The sequence below is a fragment of the Micromesistius poutassou genome (genome assembly GCF_964030765.1).
Source record: "Micromesistius poutassou genome assembly, chromosome: 11".
In the NCBI taxonomy this organism is placed as follows: domain Eukaryota; kingdom Metazoa; phylum Chordata; class Actinopteri; order Gadiformes; family Gadidae; genus Micromesistius; species Micromesistius poutassou.
In genome coordinates, this window is record NC_140281.1 from 2025482 (window position 1) to 2044797 (window position 19316).

The window sequence follows — 19316 nt, forward strand, 5'->3', positions numbered from 1 at the left end:
AACAAGCATCTGACGTCACGTAAAGGGCGCAACACCACAAACACAAAACATACACAAAACATCTTTCAATACGAACGTTTATTTCTGGAAAGAGTTACAAATCGTTCCAAATAAGTACTACTCAGATTATGATTACGTTAATCTGATCTCATTTAACTTCCAGCCTCAAATACAGTCACTGTAACAGGGTATGCGTTAATCCTTGATATCCTATTATTATTTTTTTCTTCTCCTACTTGAGATTTGAGACAGATGAAGGACTTGAGGTCGCCGTGCTTTGACATAGTGTGCATCAAATAAGGACAGTACTATTGGGTAGTTAAATATCTTCAGCATTAACTAAAATGAGTGGTCTGAGGGGATGAGTTTGGCATAATCCGTGACTAGGGCATTGACTGTTGCTCTTCAGATAGACACTACAATAACATATTGGTGACCCGATTCACTCTTTTCCCCAGCGGTGACTAGCGATGTTCACGAAGACCATGATAATCACCGACTTGGACGTTCATACCTTCATGTTTCTATATTCAATAAATAACAATATTACAGAATGACTTGCAGGCGTCTACGCACTACTGCATCAACGCCTAGAGGTATACCGGACAGTAGAATGTTGGGGTTTTGGTGATGGGATTTGATAAGTGTAACAGTCAGCCAACTTCACAAACGCAGCAGAACACATGTAGCCGTTTCCAAGCGTAATATCTCCTCTGGTCTGGCCAACGCTAAGCTTGTACTTTTCCACTTTTTCTGACTCGCTTTATGAATACTTGGAACAATAGACACCCCTCTCTGTTTGCATGGTAAGCAAGCACACATCCAACACAAAAGGTGTACAAACGCAATTTGTAAATGCATTTCTCTCTTTGGATGCAAAAGCAGAAGCAAAACAAAAACAAGAGCGATGCTTGCTGCATAGCTGTTGCCACAGCAACCGGATGCTTCAAAAGCTACAGTACTGAAGAACACCGCGTCAGTGCTCCAACGTTGTAGCCCTTTTCAGCGTAGGCTCATAAAAAAGTTGAACAGAACACGGATGGGAATGATGTGTGTGATAATGAGAGAGATATTAAAAAAAGGGTCCAAAAGGGTTTTCAGCTTGTAAATGAAAGATACGTAGACCCCGATGGTTTCTCCTGTCTGTTTGCTAGACATCCTTCTGCAACAGTCCCATTAACATGTTATTTAGTACAATCTGCTGGTTTTCTCACATGGGAGGCTGATCCTAATGGGCCCTTGTACATGGGTGATACCATTAGGAAGGTTAATCGAGGGATGTCGTCGGACGATGGACAGGTCAGGACGTTGGCATCGAAACCATTCCATCTCGGGACTCAAAAGACCATCTTCAGAGTGTCCACGGGGACCCTTACAGGTCCCGCACAGAAAACCCTGCGCACCCCGGAGCAGCCACTCTCCTCTTCCGATTTCTCTCAGTGTTCTGTGTGCATCGACCCACTGGATCACGGCCAGATTTGGGTCGGGACCCATTGAGTAAGGAACACCAGCATAGAGGACACGAAAGGGTGAGTGCAACCAGCTCCTATGCAGAGAGGAGCCGTGGACATGGCTGATCAGGGTGAGTTAGCTGGGGGCAGAGAGGTTACAAGCTCAGATGTTTAAGGGGTATGACACAGTACGTACAACCAGTACCTGGGGGGGCGCCGGTTCACCAGTAAAAGCGGTGGTTACAGGTGGCAGCGCTCAGAGAGACAGTTCAGTGAGAGGTGTCCGGGGTACACCGTGAGCCTGCACGGGTACAACCATAGCAGAACGCCAAGACACTGACACAAAAATATATTAGACGTCGATAAATTAAATGTTTCAGGAAAATGAGAACTAGTAGCGGAAGAAGGAACAGTTGGCTGACTTTTTTTTGTTCTTTCTAAAATGCACAATAGACGTTTCGCCCTACCAAAAAAAAAAAAAGATAAATTAAAAAAAATGGAGGGAAAAACAATCCAGAGCTCAAGTGATGTTGACCAAGTATGACCCCTGTGGCACATGACGCAGTAAGATGCAAGTGTGTGCGTGTGTCTGAGCAGACAGCAGTGTGTAATGCACGCACACACTACTGGTGGGAAGGACAGTCAAACAAGTACAGCATTGTGGATATACAAGAGCCACAAGATACCGCGCCGAGGACCCAAACATATCGGAAGCCATTTTGGGACGTGTGTACATACGCCGGCGCCGCCGCCGCCATGGAGACGCCTCACTGCAGCTTCTGAAGCATGTTGCCTACGGTCACAAGCTGCCTCATGTTTTTGGATATCAACTAGGTAATATAGTGCCGTTGTGTCTACAGATGTCTGAATGACAGTGTCCTGTATGCTTTGTTACCTACAATGTTTGGAGCTATGCATTACAGGCCATTCAAATATTTGGCGTTTCCATATATTAAGTAACAGGTAGGACCTTTTGAAATCATGAATAACGGATTATAGTCATTTTTAGATTCTATGTAATCCTGTACATTCCCCTCTACTCAAAATGGATGGATGCCAAAATCCCGACACTTCAAGGTAATTTGACCCAGTTTGACCAAAGAACTGCACCCTGATTTTTTTTTTTTTTTTTTTTTTACAAACACTATTCCTGCAGTGCCAGGTATAGCCTTTTTGGCCTGCAGCTGACTCTTAAAAAACAAACATGGTTCCATGCGCCGTTCAACCGTGGCACATTTTAAAAACCATTGAGTCGACTGCTCCCAGTGCGTTTAAGTGTGAGTAGTACAACAGGAAAACATAACCAGCAGAAGAACCCAAATACCCATGCCAGCGCTTCCCCCTCGACTGCTCAGTCGGACGGCCGTTCTACACATCGCTTTGCATTTGATCCCTCGCTGGTTCCCCGACTACCTTCAGTGAGGAATGAAGAACCTGGTTTCTGGTTTTAACTCATGGTCATCTTTAACACGCTGATGATCCGCTGAAGTGTTGACACACGCCTGTGAACACCACAGGTGTTTACGCCCGTGTGTCAAAAACACACTGAACCTAATCTTACAAGTGGGATAAGCCAGTCCACAAAAATCGGCTTTTCCACCAAAAAAAAAAACACGGTGCGGAGCCGACCTCAGCTGCAGCGCCTCACGTGTTCCAGCACATACTCGGGGAAGTGGAGGCTGCACACCTGCAGGCCGTCCAGTTTGCAAGGCATCCTGGGATACTCGTCCTCCTTCCACTTGTTCTCCTCGGGGTCAAAGGTGAGGATAGAGTCGCTGTAGTGGCCGTTGTAACACAGGCCGCCCAGCACCATGATCTGCCGGTCCAGCACCGCCACCCCGTGCCCGCTGCGCCCGATGGGCATGGAGGCCAGGATGGTCCACTCGTCCGTCTCGGGGTCGTACACCTCCGTGGACGGGCAGCCCTGCGACTCGAAGGACGCCCGCAGGATGACGCACACGCCGCCAAACACGTACAGCTTGCCGTTGTGCGAGATCATCTTGTGGAAGCAGCGGGCGTAGTTCATCTTGGACTTGTTCTCCCAGCAGTTGGCGTGCGCGCCGGGGAGGAGCGGGCTGCGGCTGGCGCGGATCCGGGCCGCCGCCGCCTCCGCCCCGCCCGATCCTCCCCCGCATCCACCCGCACCACCACTACCACCACCACCACCACCACCACAACTGCTGCTGCCAACCACTCCTCCTCCTCCACCACTAACACCACTTCCTCCTCCTCCTCCTGCTGCTGCTGCTCCTCCTCCTCCTGCTCCTCCTCCTCCCGGCTCCCGTCCGGGGTCGAACACGCACACCTGCTTGGAGGTGGAGGAGGAGGTGATGCCGCCGGTGATGTACAGCTTGCCGTTGAGCACCGTGCCCTCGTGGCCGTACTTGTTGACGGGGTACGGGTCCACGAACTCCCAGTGGTCCTCCGTGATGTCGTAGCGCTCCGTGGAGTAGAAGGTCTCGTCCCGCGTGCGCCCCGCCACCGCGTAGATGAACTTCCCGATCACGCCCACGGCGAACTCCGACCTGCAGGGGGCGAGCAAAGCATGCGGGCGCCTTAGTTTTGATTGATTGATTGATTGATTGTCTTTATTTCAAACATGTAAGCAATAAAAACAGTTAAAATAGTAGTAGATGAATAAATAAAACAAAAGCAAAAACAGACACACTTGCCACATGCTCAAAAGGGGGTAGGAGGAAGTAAAAATCATATCCAGTCCTACCCCTTAACAGATCAATTTAGCCTGGATAGTTAGTATATAATATATATATATATATATATATATATATATATACACACACACACACACACACACTCACATGTTAATAATATAATACTAACTATCCAGGCTAAATTGATCTGTTAAGGGTTATATTTTTATATATATATATAATAAAAAAGGTATAATACTATATTTACACAGTTCAACATAGTTCACTTCTTCAGAGGGAAGACACAACACGTGATGAGGAAACCATGGAGACAATGATGAGGCAGAGCCCTCATGTTCACTCATTGACACACTGTGTTGTGTGTTGTGGCAATTACATTGAAATACAAAATAATTGAAATTCCTATTTCAGGGAGATTGTAGCCCAAACAATTAAAAATAAAAGCTTAACAGTGTTGCTTAAAAAGGAAAACTATTAAATTGATCAAAATATACAATTTATAGATTGATACCGAAGGCACCAGTTAACATTAATCTGCATTAGAAAGTCACAAAATGTATAACCAATGTTTCGATTTAGGGTCATCCTATTCTCGCTTTCTATAGCATATATTTGGGGTATTTTCATTCCATTTATGAACAATATTGACCGATAAGATCACGCTCTGATGAGAAACGGGTATTCTCGTCACATGCACACACACTTTTCTTTATGCCCACTTCCTGTCTACTAGTCCACTTCCTACATCCTGTCCCCTTCCTGCGTCCTGTCCCCTTCCAGCCGACCTAACGCCACCACACTGACCTGGGCACCGACATGTCGGCCATGCGCAGCCAGGAGTTCTGCCGGGGGTCGTAGCGGTACACCTTGGAGGAGGCATGGAACTCCCCGTCCGGGCCCAGCTCCTCGCCGCCCAGCAGGAAGGCAAAGTTGTTGACGATGGCCAGGCAGTCGGGGCGCAGCGGCACCTGCGGCCCCTCCAGCTCCCACCACACCTGGGGGTCCGAAAATACAGACGCCGCAGCACGGGTTAGTTCACAGACCCACAGCTACGGCGGGACGGGAGAGGGAGGGATCTTTGAGCGCCAAACATTCTGTTAATATTGATAACGTTCTCCTGTGATTTTTTTTTTTCCCTTGTGTGGTTCAACCTATGGGTATAGCGTTGGGATTTGGGCTCTAACGTGGCTGAACAGATTTGGTGCGCATCAACTATAGGTGAATAAACGGTATTACTAACTAAGATTACATCAACGTTTCTGGCTTACTCACATATTTGAGTCAACCGGACGGTACAAGTATTGTTGAAGCTCAGCTTTTCCATCTTATCAGTACGATTCAGATTTCTTTCACTGATGTTTTAAACCGATTTCTTCTTCAATTTGTGTGCAATTCCCCTGCTCATCACTTTTGGTATTTTGTTTTTCACAAAAACATCTAGAAAATGACATAATCAAAGGTCATACGTCGGTCATAGCTAAAAATGGGAGTCCAGACTGACTTTACGGAAAGATGGTGACTTTAAATGGCATGGCCGTGTGTGCACTGCCCGCACACCCTTTGTTAAAAGCGCATCATGGCGACTATAAATCCTGCTTTGAGCACTTGGTATTTCTGTTTTGCATAAAAAGCTCCAGTATCAATAAAGATTGAATGAAAAACCCGCCACAGACTTGGTGAATACAAAAACATACACTGTCGCACAGCCTCCTAATCAACACGTGATTCAGATTCACATATTGTATACCGAGGGCTACGTCAATAAAGCTTGACTGAATGACCACCGCCCTCCTGGACCCCCAAGAGACCAAGGTTCCAGACACCTTGGGTCGGTGCAGCAGCAGGATCTTGCTGTTAACCATGCTGTGTCCGATCATGCCCCGGAACACGGCCGTCTGCGGGCGCGCCGAGCGGATGCGGTTGGCGCGCGTGTCCACCAGAGGCTGCTGGTTGATGTCGTGGAAGTAGCTGATGGCCTGGTCCACTTCCTGTCTCAGCTGCCGGGAGTACCGGTAGAACTCGGACGTCTTCACCTGTCAGGGGGCGGGGGGGGAAGAGGAATTTAAGCGTGAGCCCAGCCTTTACACCTTGACTTCCTTTCGATTGCTTTCTAATTAAAATCGGATGCATTTAAGCAGACCGTTTGCATCAACCACGACATGGTAAGACGTATGTGGGCTTTAGTTTTTTTAGTTAAAGAAATAAAACAATCTGCAGTCTACTGTTGAACCAGCAGACCACATAAAAAAAATCTCACTGTTAAAATCTTGTGGAGATGCCTAGCCCGATGCCAGAGCTAACATCTAGCAGCACATAGCATGGATGACTTCTTCCTATGGATGTGCTTATTAACCATATGAATGAAGTACAGGCCGCAGGCAGGCAAAGGGAGGACAGCTCATCATCTGGGAGTTCACCTCCTTAGGGGGGGGGGGGGGGTCCTCACCTTTTCTAAGATGTTGGCGGGGGTCATGAGGCAGAAGCGGACGGACTGGATGATGGTGTCCGTGTGTCTCCAGCGGCGCCGGTCGTGACGGAGCCACGACTGGACCGCCTCATACAGCTCGATCTCGGGGAAGCGACTCAGGGCGTCGCTCTCCAGGTACGCCTGGGTTTAGGGGGGGCGGCGGCAACAGACAGGATGTAGGGGGGGGGTTTGGTTCATTAACATGAGAGATTCAACTGTGACGGTGGTTTGAAAGGTGGGGTACCTGTGTGTCTTTATTCAATTTTAAACTAGTACAATACATGAACACATTATAACGATAGCTAATATGTTACACATCGTTTCCCTGGCTTCATGACTTGATGGAAGGACTCCACTCAATGCGGGTCTTAATATTTCTGCTTCTCTCCCCACTTTCTACAGAGAGAAAGTCCTCTCCAACAACGAGTGTGTGAACCACAGTGTTCGCTTTCACTGGACTCAAGGTCCTGGAGTTCCCGTGTCCTTGAACACGCTGTGCTGCTGTGAATTTCATAATTTAACCATTCCATGTGACCGATGTAGCGGCTACAGAGTGGATAAAGAGACCGGTTGTCTGACCGGTCTGGAATAAATTAGGAACAACCTTCTTTGGGCCTGTCTGCAAATGACACAGGTGGGGAGCTGATCTCTTAATTTGAATCCAAGACCATCACCCCTTAAAGTGACATCACACCTTTTACATGTACATGTACATGAATCACTTTAAATTGCTAATGTATGAACTGGTTTTTAAGTAAAATTAAGTAAAAATTGAAAAAAAGGCTCACCTTTGGCCAAAGGAGTCGTGACCTGACGTGGAGGGGACCTGACCTGACCTGACCTGAAGGGGACCTGACCTGGAAGGGACCTGGAGGAGACCTGACCTGGAGGGGAACTGACCTGGAGGGGACCTGACCTGACCTGGTGGAGACCTGGCCTGGAGGGGACCTGGAGGGGAGTGGACCTGACCTGGAGGGGACCTGACCTGGAGGGGACCTGACCTGGAGGGGACCTGACCTGGAAGGAACCTGACCTGGAGGGGACCAACGTTCCCCACACTGACCTGGAGTCTCTCCAGGCTGAGGTAGGACAGGAAGTCCGGACGGCTCATGAGCGGGACAAAGTTGTGGAGGAGGAAGTTGTCGAGCTGCTCCTGGACGCCCTCCACGCCCACGCTGAAGTCCTCCAGGAGACGCATGACCTCGGCGCAGTTCTCCAGGCAGATCTTGGCCAGCAGGAAGGAGCAGCAGAACTCCACCGCGTCCGTCAGCTGCACGTACATGGCCGCCTGGGCGGGAAGCAGGAAGTAGGACAGGATGGAGGAAGGGGACCAGGGAACAGAAGCGGGAAGTGTGGGCCGAAAGAAATGCACGTGTGCTTCTCATCAGAAAGTGATATTGTGTGGCTTGGTGGCTAATCCTCGGACCATAATATTGTCCATAAAATTAAAAAAAGAACCACAAATATGTACCATAAACCGAGTGTCCATGGTCAACCTAATCTGACCTTTCAACCTAATCTGAAACAAAAGCCATTACCATTTTTGATTCTAGCGTGACTTTCTCATGCAGATAAGCGAGCCGACGATCGATAGTTTGTTGGATGTTCTATTGACGAATGGATGAATGGCGGTCATTGTCGTCAGCAGGTGTGCATGCGTGCTGCGCTACCTGCAGGATCTCTTGGACCGTGGGCATGCTGAGCTCCAGCGAGCCGTAGTACATGAAGCGCAGGACGTGCCCGAACCCGGCCGCCGTCAGCCCCTTCATGTGGATCTTGTCCTGGTCTCGCTCCCTCATGTCCGCCGTGAACATGACCCGGAAGTAGTCGCTCTGGGTCGCCAGCAGAGCCTTGTGGGCCTGGAGGGACAGCAAAATAACATCGCTACAATCAAACCCCACTACAGTGGCTTCCTGTTGTCGCTATGTGCATACATACATGGCTTTGGGAGACACCATGTGGGTGTACGAGTGTGTGTGTGTGTGTCAGTTTATATATAAATGAATGAATGAATAAATAAATATATAAAAGACAGACGGACCTGGAAGTGGTGCTCCTCTATCAGCAGTGTGACGTCCAGAAGGAGCCGTTCCTCGTACAGCGCCCGGAACCCGGAAGACACGCTCCCATCATGCACCTGGGACAGGTACACCTCCACATCCCCCCCGGACATAGCACACCTGCCACACAATCAGATTCCAGACAGGCTCAACAGCTAATAGGACAGGGGCCAGAGCTCTCTGAAGCAGAAGTCCTTTTTTTTTTTTTAACGGTCCCTGACTGCTGAAACAGCGCCATCTACGTTGAAACACATTATTGCAATGGCCGTTACTGACTGTACTATGTTAGTGCCGAGTGGTTTCGCTTGACACCTTCTGTATCAGAGCTTGTGAGAACCCGGTGTCTTCCACAGAGTTGGTGAGGCATGTCACCTAGCAAACCAACAGCTCCCGTCTAGCAACAAGTAAGGCCAAACCCATGGTGTCCATTGGGTTTGGATATAATATGGGGTTACCCTTTAATGGTATGCTACTGCCACAGTATTAAACAATGGTTTTGATTGAAGCCACGGTTCACTTTGGGATACTTTAAGTAGGGAGGCCGGAAAACCCCAGCTTAAGATTGGCACTGTGATGACACCACGCACAGAGCCGGCAGTGGGGAGGCAAAGAGTGTTTTTATCTGGGCTGCTGAAACCCTACCCCTCCAAGCGCTGGAGTCGGGCCGCCGGGAAGGGCATTCGATGGGGACATTCAGCATTTTCTACCCAGCGATTCAGTCTAAACAAGCAGCGTTCCCCTTTAGCTTTCAAGCGTGTATGCGGCTGCGCTCGGCACAATGGAGGAGCTTATCCCAAACACATCGGCCCGCTTCTGAGCCCAAACAAAGCAAGCCAGGGGGCTGCCAGGTGTGACCTTCTCCGACTAGCAGGATCATCGCTAAAACATAAAAATAATAATAATGTGTACTCGAGGTAACAATAATTGTTATTGCTAAACATTTGATACACACAAACACCTATTTGTTTACATAACAGAAAGGGCTAATTAACACTCAATGCAATGGTGCTACATGTTCTATAATTACCTGCACACCCGTACAGAGAATGACTCATAAAAACATGCTTGACCGTTTTTTCCCCGTTTGGCACTGACACACTACAATTACATTGTAGAATTAGCACTTGAACACAAAACATACACACTGACACACACAATGCACACTCACCTCTGATTGGCCACGGGCATGTCAGAGGGGGTTGTCCAAACCAATCAGAGGACAGTGCCCCTTGTATCCAGTAGATTCTAACAAGTCCCTTTTCTGAGCGTCAATTACCTGAACAGAGCTGAGACAACCATGTCATTAAAGCTTGATCAACAGCTAGTTAGCAATAACAATAATGTTCAACGTTTCAAAGTGGCATTGAACTTATGTACATAACATATACTGTATGATTCCAAATCCATCGGTCTACATATCGAAACAGACGTAAACTAATTCTAGTAGCGTATTGTTAAGTTTGTTTGAAGCCTAACACATTAACTAACACATTATTTGTGTTTCAAAGTACCAAATCAAATATATAATAAAATACGAATTCTTTAGAAAATCACATTTAAATTCATAATTGTAGAGTGCAAATCCTTGTGATGCCAATGAGCTCTCAAGAGAAACAACTGACAGTAATCAATTCTGCCAGAATGTCCCATGGCCAACAAATTGATGTAGAGCAATTTGAATGCACTATCAAACTTCAGAAAAATAGTAAGAAAGAAGAAAAGAAGGAGGAAGGGGAATCTGGGTTAAGGTGAAGGTGTAAACTCAATGAGTACTGTGTGAAGCTTACCTTTTAGAGCCCGGTGGGAAAATCACAGGCTTGACTGGAAGCGCGCTTTGGGGACGCTCACATCTCCTGTGTTTGTGTTTCCCTTGCTCTGCTCCAAGGAGGACATCAATAAGAAACCGCAGGTGAGAAAGGGTGCAGTGCATAGCGTCAGGGTAGGCCACCCAAACACCGGCTACCTGGTCTTGTTTACAAATGCAAATCGAGCGGACACGCGTGTCAGATATCTGGCGTTACTCAGAGTCCCCCTTCACTCACAGTTCACAGTTGTGACACAACCCGGTCAGAATCAGTATCATAGATCACGAGCTATAACATGTCTGCTAAAAAGAAAACCACATTGTCAGCCGAGGACAAAGGCTGGTATCATTACTATGGTTTGGAAAATGCATGCGACTACAACGGCTGAGGCTATAAGGGGTTCTACATCATTCCCTGCCTGACAGTGGTGTTGTACATGACTGTTGTATATTAACGGAGCCACCTGGAGGGTTAAAGCTACCGATCCACGTCCATCTGATCCTAGTGGGACTAACGCGGAGGAGAGTCGTGACAACAGAGCTGTTTGTGAGCTGTCAGCTCGCTCCTCAGCCCCCCGTCTCACCTCGGCGCTGCGATGCTCCACAACCCCTCTTCGGCCAGGCGGCTCCTGCAGACATGAGTTGCGGGTTGAATTCCCGAATCAGGAAAACGGACGGCTGAAGTGCATCGCCAGTCCTTCCATCGGCTTATCCCGAGGCCTACAATCGGCTCTAAATTAAAGGGGTAGCAAACATCACCAGTCAGTAGTCTGTCTGGACGCCATTTTCTGCACTGGCGTCATTTCCCTTCCAGACGGAACTGAAGGGCGTTGTGCAGTGCAGCACGTGAACCCACCTGTCCATCAAAATCAAGAGATGCCCTGCTGATTAAATAATTAATTGGATAGATGCAATCATTTCCTGGCGACTGGACGTGTTTATTCCGACAGTCCTTTCATGAATTCATAAAAATAATCAGATATGGGAATGGGACACATTTGCACCTGTCGTCACATGCTGAAAGGTTGAAACCTCCATCCTGAACTGAGGACCTGAGAGCAGACCCAACAGGTTAATTATGGGAATAGAGAGGGGTCTCTTTATTCCCATGATTAGTTTGTTTTGTCTGTTAAATAACCTGCATGATAATTTACTTAATTTCGTGACTTCAGTCAGTGCATATTACCTTTACATAATGTTGAACTACATAATGTTGAACTCGTTATTCCATACTATAGTCTACCGGTCTAGTGCAGTTTCATGATATAGCCTACTGACATTATTTATATATTCATTTATTTACATTAATTGATATGAAAGGCGTAGGCCTACCACATTTATTTCTTATTAAGAAGTTGAAAACAGGAAACGTGTGTTACATGTTGAATAAATACATTTCAATGGATACCATATTTATTTTTATTCTACTGAATTATGTTTTCTCAGTAGTAGGCGTATTTTCCAACAAAAGGACACTATTATTGGAAAACGGGTGTTAAATGGAGCACAGCGTTTCATGTAGGAAAAATACGTTTACTGGTTTTGAGTAAATGTAAACTTACGACCCATAATAACATTCACTGTAACCCATGGGCCTTAATTCTAACCTTTTAGGCAAGGCAAGGCAAGGCAACTTTATTTATATAGCACTTTTCATACACAAGGCAGACTCAAAGTGCTTCACATATAAACATTGTCATACAATAAAAGAAAATAATAGATAAGTAAAAAGTAAAATAGATTTAAAAAAATAAAGGCAAAATTTAAAAAGTCAATTAATTATTGTTGGTTTTTTTGTTTTTGCAATTTTGATGTTTATTTAAATAACCACAACATCTTTATTTTCCATTGCACCAATTAAAGCATCAAGTGGCTAAATTGAACGGTTGTCTCTGTTGAACTACAGAACGCGTTAGGACCACAAATATAGACGTCATTAACACACGACGGACCAACATTTAGCAGGGAAGTTTGTTATTTTAGTTACTAGACTTTCAATTAAATATCTAAGAAACAGAACGTGTAAATATGTATAAATAGTGATGCACACATTCAGACGGGAGTAAAATAAAATATATTAGTATCGATGTCAGAATGATACACATTTAAAACGTTGCATCATCCATTGTAAAAGGACCCCGGTTCTTTCAGTTACTCAGATTATGAATGAGAAGCCTTCATGTTTTTCATAAAACGACGAAAAATCATTGTAAAACACCGCCTTGTTAACACACAACTGAAAAACTATTAATCCCCAAAAATGGAGCGTAATTTAAAAATAATAATTAAGTAAATCAGGCAGTCGCCGGACCACTCTCAATTTCTTTCTCGTTCAAGATGGCGGGTGACGAGTCGGGTACAACGCTGGGACAGCCTCATCTTTTCAAGCAAGATTTAAATTCCCTGGTACGTGGTTATTTTTCACGTTTCATTTGTGTGTATTGTTCTTCTTTAGTTTCACACCACAAAAAACTAGAACGAGGCATTTCTGAAGGTTTCAAGCGCCATGTCGCCGGCAGGGAATGGTACCAAGGCCCCATTCTGTGCTAGCCTGTTCCGCTTACACACGCTGTCGGCGTGAGGGGGCCATACCCATAGTCCCTTTATTCACGTTGTCTTTAAATGAATCTCCGATGTATCTGCGTCCAAATAAATGAATCGGTTTAGATGTAGGCTGCGGCTACGTTGGCCAGGGTTGCTCTTATTGTACCGGTGGTTATGGTTTGTGGTTGTGTTCGCCGGCAGAACGGGTGTTTCCAGGTGGTCGTAACCCACTTTTTATTCAGACATATTTTATGAAACATAGATAACTTAATGTAGTAATATCTTGAATTAATTTGACGGCAATTGGCATCGATCCAATATTGTCTTGGGAGAGACTATGTTACCAATTGTAGCTTCTGTCATTTGTTAATTATTGCTAGTAGGGTTTATACTGGAGCTGAAGCCGATTCATTTTTAATTATCAGGCCACAATTGTCACATGGGTAGCTGTCGTTGTCTGAACAACATTGGACAATAGAAGGAAACCATTGGAAGTGGAAAATAGCAATTAAAACGTCCACAACTTGCTAATTTTCTTCTAATTAAAGCCGTATTACCATACCTGAATGTGATGACACTCAGTTTTACAGGATTTCATCTCATATCTGACTATCTATGAGCCATAGCCTGACTGAACTCTTTTCACATTAGGAAGTGTCAAAACTGACTCCCCTCTCAAGAGAGATCATCAGCAGACAGGCTACCATCAACATTGGTAAGGAATTGCATTTATAGCCCCACCTTCTTCTCCACTATGTGTTTATACAGGACTACATGCTTCGAGTTGCATTTAAAATGTTGCACCAATCACTAGCCTGTGTACCTTTATGCCAGCTTGCACCATGTTTTTTCTTTCACCATTATTTCTTTGATTTACAATTGTTTGCATTGAAAAGCAAGTGCAGTATTTCCTGCCCTGCTCTGATTGGCTCCTATATTACCCTTTCCCCCTGATTCACTTGGCCCTGCTCTTCTACAGGTACTATTGGTCATGTGGCCCACGGCAAGTCCACAGTGGTCAAGGCCATCTCTGGTGTCCACACTGTCCGCTTCAAGAACGAGTTGGAAAGGAACATTACCATCAAGCTAGGATATGCCAATGCCAAGGTAGGCGGGGCTCTGGTTGATCCCAAAGTTATATTTGGGTGTGGGTAGACTGATCACACGATTTTTACGTTATCCAGAGCAGGGAAAATACAAACATCAAATATGATAAGTTTTTATGTCATCTGTATTCTATTCTGTAGTCTAGCCCTGTTCATGGCAACCTTTTTTATGAGCTTAGTATTATGTTGCTATTGAGGTCTAAAAAACATTGATATTTTTCATTGCAAACCTCTTGCCAAGCGTGTCTTCCATCCCATGTGGTGCAGTCATCCTTTTATGTTAATTCATCTAAACATCTGTTCTCCTCTCTTAATGAATATCCCATGGTGCCTCTCCCCCTCCCTGTGTCACTGACCCTCCATGTTTGTTGTCACCAGGTGTACAAGCTGGATGACCCCAGCTGTCCCCGGCCTGAATGCTACCGATCCTGTGGCAGCAGCACTCCCGATGAGTTCCCTACAGACATCCCTGGCACCAAGGGCAACTTTAAGCTTGTCAGGTAAGACAGTGGGAGACATTTTGACCCTTTCAATGTCTGTTTTCAATGTTTTTGTTTGTCGTTGAGCTTGACCTAATGCTATTCTTCTTCTTCTGTCACTCTCTCTTCCTCTGCTCCCCCAGACACGTGTCATTTGTAGACTGTCCCGGTCACGACATCTTGATGGCCACCATGTTGAACGGTGCTGCTGTCATGGACGCAGCCCTTCTCTTAATTGGTGAGTCTTCCTTGTTTTAACTATTTAATGGCTAGTACCAATCACAGTAAGAATTTGATCTCTGCCTGAAAATATCTAGCCACAATCTCACACTGCCAAGCAACAATGACGGGAATGGATTTGCATAAAAGGTCACAATGGCTGCCTTTGTGAACATGGGCACACATTGAATATTCAAGTGATTATTCAACCCTGAAGAATGTATTATTCACATCCCTAACTATAACCCACCTGTCTAGTAAGCGACCCTGATTACCTCCAGTCTGTCTAATGTTCCTCATTGTCCTTCTGTTGTCGTCCCTGCAGCGGGCAACGAGTCTTGTCCCCAGCCCCAGACCTCGGAGCATCTCGCTGCCATCGAGATCATGAAGCTGAAGCACATCCTGATCCTGCAGAACAAGATCGACCTGGTGAAGGAGAGCCAGGCCAAGGAGCAGTATGAGCAGATTCTGGCCTTTGTACAGGGTGAGTGACACTAGCCCATATGCTGTGCTCTGACCACAACGCCTGAAGCCTCGTGGTTCGTCTTTCAGAAGACGTGGAGCGATTTAATTTTTTGGTCGTCTTCTGTGGTCATGTTCAACACCGATGTTATGCAATACAACTCCAAATTTGGGAATTGCAGGAAAAAAAATAATTGGGCTTTATTTTAATGGTAAAATTGGAGACTTCTATACAAAAAAAAGAATAAAGGAAGTTTAGGATTTTATGCTGCATTGTTGTTACTTTGGACACTCCATGATTATCGTTGGTGGATAATTTAGTCCAAACCAGACTGTAGATTAAAGGCCTGTAATTGAAGTTCTTTAGACTGCGTTGAAACCAGTCCGACCGACTGGACTCTAGTGTTCCGAGCGTTGAGCCGTGCTGCTGTCCTTCCCCGCAGGCACGGTGGCCGAGGGAGCGCCCATCATCCCCATCTCGGCCCAGCTCAAGTACAACATCGAGGTGGTGTGTGAGTACATCGTCAAGAAGATCCCCGTTCCCATCCGAGACTTCACCTCTGAGCCCAGGCTCATCGGTAAGAGCACGACCGCCTCGTGAGCTGATGCACACCTGCACCACCAAGTCCACACTGCTACCAAACCAAACGGCCGTCTCACTAGAATGAATTAGTAATCATCATTTTTATATCCCGAGAAGACTAGTTTTTATATTAAGGGAGCGATGATATGGGAAAATGTATTATCGCAATAATTCTAGGGAATTCTACACAGCAGTAGTTTACCATTCTCACTGATGTTTCAAACATAATAGTTGATCATTTTTAAGTGATCTTCAAATATCTTCATCGTAGTTGATTCATACGATAATACAATCTTCTGTATTTTCATTTTGTGACAATCCAATACCGTTCAAAAACGATAATATTGAAATACAGCCCAGCCCTTTTTTCAATTGCTCTTGATGTTTTTCTGACTCTTGTTTTCTCAGTGATCCGATCGTTTGACGTGAACAAGCCTGGCTGTGAGGTAGACGACCTGAAGGGAGGCGTGGCTGGAGGCAGTATCCTCAAGGGTGTGCTCAAGGTAGGGGCTCCCTCTGAAGACTCAATCTTGCATAGATCTTTTCTATGTAGCTGACTGTCTATCAATATCTTTATAGCAGAGTTGGAAATGAACAGGGGCTTGGGGCATTTTGTCCGAAAAATAAATTTATTGCCCACAAAATTGGGATTAAGGGTGCTTTTAAATGCCTCCATATTATAGTATACTCAGTATTATTTGAAAAGCGGGTCTGGATTTTCTTTCATTCCCTCTGAATGAATACGTACAGCATAGTAAATATGGTGTTTCCCAACACATTACATTATTAAAATAGTCCCTACCCTGGTTTGAAGCCACCACTATGTAGGTACACATGAGTACTTTGATGTTACTTAGTTAGTTTCAGCAGCTCTTCCAGGCTTATGGCTAAACGTGCTCTGTAATCTCAACCCCTGCTGGGTCTCTCCGTGGGCAGGTGGGCCAGGAGCTGGAGGTTCGTCCAGGCATCGTGTCCAAAGACCACGAGGGCAAGCTGATGTGCAAGCCCATCTTCTCCAAGATCGTGTCCCTGTTCGCCGAGCACAATGACCTGCAGTACGCTGCCCCCGGAGGCCTTATCGGTAACACTTTGCTCTCTTTTAAATGATAATGTCTCAGTTTGATGAATCGTCAAAATATGGATGTTTATTAGCACTGAACAATTTTTTATATTGCTATTATTTTTGACCGATATTGCGCTATGATTCATTATTGGTGGGATTGAACATTTTGAATCACAATCTTAATTTTCACTGGAAAGAATATAATCCTGATGTGACATTAGTGCAGAACTACAGTACTTTGATATTGGTTTAGAACATTTATACATGTTACCCGTATAATTATTATTTTTTCCTGCGACTCAGGTATTGGTATTGCCCTTACCGATATGAATTCTAATGGATTGTAACTAAATAGGACCTAGCCTATAAGAAGAATCTGACCACCAAAAGTGTGGCCAATTGAAACCCAGAACCCCTAACCTGGACCCCCCTGAACTTCTCAGGTGTCGGCACAAAGATCGACCCCACACTCTGCCGAGCGGACCGTATGGTGGGTCAGGTGCTGGGCGCGGTGGGCGCCCTGCCCGAGATCTTCACCGAGCTCGAGATCTCCTACTTCCTGCTGAGGAGGCTGCTGGGAGTCCGCACGGAAGGAGACAAGAAGGCTGCCAAGGTAGGCTGTCAGGAGAAATGCATCTTAGGAAATGTAGTCGGCTTATATTGAGTGGTGAGAAGGGGCCCACAGCAGGGTGGTCTGGTGTCCTACTTGACCCATGTCCATGTAAGGGCCTTCTGTCTTGTCCTTCTGTCTTGTTCTGTTCAGATGGATTATCATAGTTTTCATCTCGACTTTGAAATGTGCTTGGAATATGCCACAAAAACAGAGCATCATTTCTACGATCTGAACTCTTTATTGTGTGTGATAAAAATCGAAAGATTAATAACAATGGCAAAATCAGCTTACATTTCATGTCTACAAAACCTAGGTCAACATACGGTCTCTCTCCCGCCCGTAGGTCCAGAAGCTGTCTAAAAACGAGGTTCTGATGGTGAACATCGGGTCCCTGTCCACCGGAGGCCGTGTCAGCGCCGTGAAGGCTGACTTGGCCAAGATCGTCCTGACGAACCCTGTCTGCACCGAGGTCGGGGAGAAGATCGCCCTCAGTCGTCGCGTGGAGAAGCATTGGCGGTGAGTTGAGAGGCTTTCCCTGAATGAGCTGTGCCTGTAAGGCTGGATATGTGGCTGAGGTACCTGACCAGATCGTGCAGGTTTACATCCATCTCATCTCTGAGCAGTCCCATGGTGTAGCAGAATCTCTGGGGGGGGGACAGCGCAGAGCCTGGGCTCGGGAACTCTATGCTATTCATTTATACATTTGTCTCATTGGTTTGTCTGATTTTATATTTGTGATTTATTTTCCTGCAGTCTGATTGGCTGGGGCCAGATCAGGAGGGGCGTGACCATCACACCCACAGTGGACGATGACTGAGAAAGGACCGGAGCCAAACCAGGATGTTTTTACTTGACCACGGTGAAGCTCCTAGGGCTGGACAACACGACCATCACACTCTTTATTATTTTACACAGGAGGAGGACGGAAAGCCGCAAGGGACAGATCTCAATAGTTTAAGGTTGCCATGTCTGTCTGCGTCCCATGAGCAGGACAGGTGGGGGCGGAGCCAACAGACCGTACTGTGCTCACCTGCCCTGCGACGTTAGACCAGAGGAGGGCGGTGTGGACTGGTGAAGGCCTTTTTTTTCTTTTTTTTTTTAAAATTACAATACAAAACTATTAGATCAAGGATTATGTGAGGCGTGAATCCAGGTAAATTCCTGTTAAACTATTGCAGAGCATACAGACTCCCAGTCACGTTCAATATGATGATCTGAGTCCTGTTTCGCCGTAGATGTTTGCCTAAATTATAGGGTGCTGTCGGGCGTCACCATTCCAATAAAACATGCATCTGGTTTCCACATGCAGCTGAGCGGGGGACAGCGCAGAGAGCACGTGCTGTCCTTTGTTCTCATTTGAATCTAATAAAATACATTTTGAGGAAACGTGTGTCCCGATTGAATTTCTTTATTTGGCTTGTTCAGTGAAGAGCGTCGCTGTGTACATGTCCTGTGCTGTTGCAGTATTCATTCTTTCATGCTACTGTTGCGTTAAAATTTTAAAGTAGCTAATAGAGAACCTATTTTGCATGCATTCATCTGTAACCATAAATGGGCTAATAGGAAAATAGGCCTGCCTGCTTTTAAAAACTACCAACTGTACCGCACCAGCCTGGGCTACACACTACATATCTATTGGGTTGGTGGCTCCCTGTCGATTTAGATAAATGTAGATTCATATTAAGGATGTAGATTGAAGATTTAGATGCAACATCATTTTTATTTTATATATGTGGAAAAAGCAAATTGCAATGCATTTTAGAGGGGTGTTTATTTCCTAAATCCGGGAAAAT

General features: G+C 45.8%; 2 protein-coding genes across 3 annotated transcripts; one reads left to right on the plus strand and one right to left on the minus strand.

Moving 5' to 3' along the window:
- Positions 1-131: 131 nt before the first annotated feature.
- klhl15 (kelch-like family member 15) lies at positions 132-11224 on the minus strand. 2 transcript variants are annotated; one of them, XM_084475272.1, is made up of 9 exons: positions 11039-11224; positions 10438-10525; positions 8632-8770; positions 8261-8449; positions 7654-7878; positions 6570-6731; positions 5947-6156; positions 4928-5118; positions 132-3976 (listed from the first exon to the last, which is right to left on the minus strand). In XM_084475272.1, exons 1-9 carry the CDS (start codon positions 11091-11093, stop codon positions 3082-3084), a joined length of 2154 nt encoding a protein of 717 aa, XP_084331398.1. In that variant the 5' UTR covers positions 11094-11224; the 3' UTR covers positions 132-3081. The 2 variants fall into 2 exon arrangements, with proteins under 2 accessions (XP_084331398.1, XP_084331397.1); XM_084475271.1 differs by lacking the exon at positions 11039-11224 and adding an exon at positions 9819-9936 and having other exon boundaries at positions 10438-10455.
- Positions 11225-12775: 1551 nt separating this feature from the next.
- eif2s3 (eukaryotic translation initiation factor 2, subunit 3 gamma) lies at positions 12776-18909 on the plus strand. The gene is made up of 12 exons (XM_084475276.1): positions 12776-12860; positions 13650-13713; positions 13978-14105; positions 14483-14604; positions 14727-14821; positions 15128-15286; positions 15708-15842; positions 16256-16350; positions 16784-16928; positions 17354-17523; positions 17867-18039; positions 18277-18909. The coding sequence occupies exons 1-12, from the start codon at positions 12792-12794 to the stop codon at positions 18338-18340; spliced, it is 1419 nt and encodes a 472-aa protein (XP_084331402.1). The 5' UTR covers positions 12776-12791; the 3' UTR covers positions 18341-18909.
- The last annotated feature ends 407 nt before the right edge of the window (positions 18910-19316 follow it).

Bases quoted from the DNA above. Each gene is read 5' to 3' on its own strand.
- klhl15 (XM_084475272.1), bottom strand. From the start codon at position 11,093: ATGTCTGCAGGAGCCGCCTGGCCGAAGAGGGGTTGTGGAGCATCGCAG. The intron at 8,771-10,437 runs GTAAGCTTCACA...ATTGTGTGGCAG, and splicing joins TTCCCACCGGGCTCTAAAAG to GTGTGCTATGTCCGGGGGGG. The intron at 7,879-8,260 runs GTAGCGCAGCAC...CTTCCCGCCCAG, and splicing joins CGGTCCAAGAGATCCTGCAG to GCGGCCATGTACGTGCAGCT.
- eif2s3 (XM_084475276.1), top strand. From the start codon at position 12,792: ATGGCGGGTGACGAGTCGGGTACAACGCTGGGACAGCCTCATCTTTTC. The intron at 12,861-13,649 runs GTACGTGGTTAT...TTTTCACATTAG, and splicing joins AGCAAGATTTAAATTCCCTG to GAAGTGTCAAAACTGACTCC. The intron at 15,843-16,255 runs GTAAGAGCACGA...TTGTTTTCTCAG, and splicing joins CTCTGAGCCCAGGCTCATCG to TGATCCGATCGTTTGACGTG.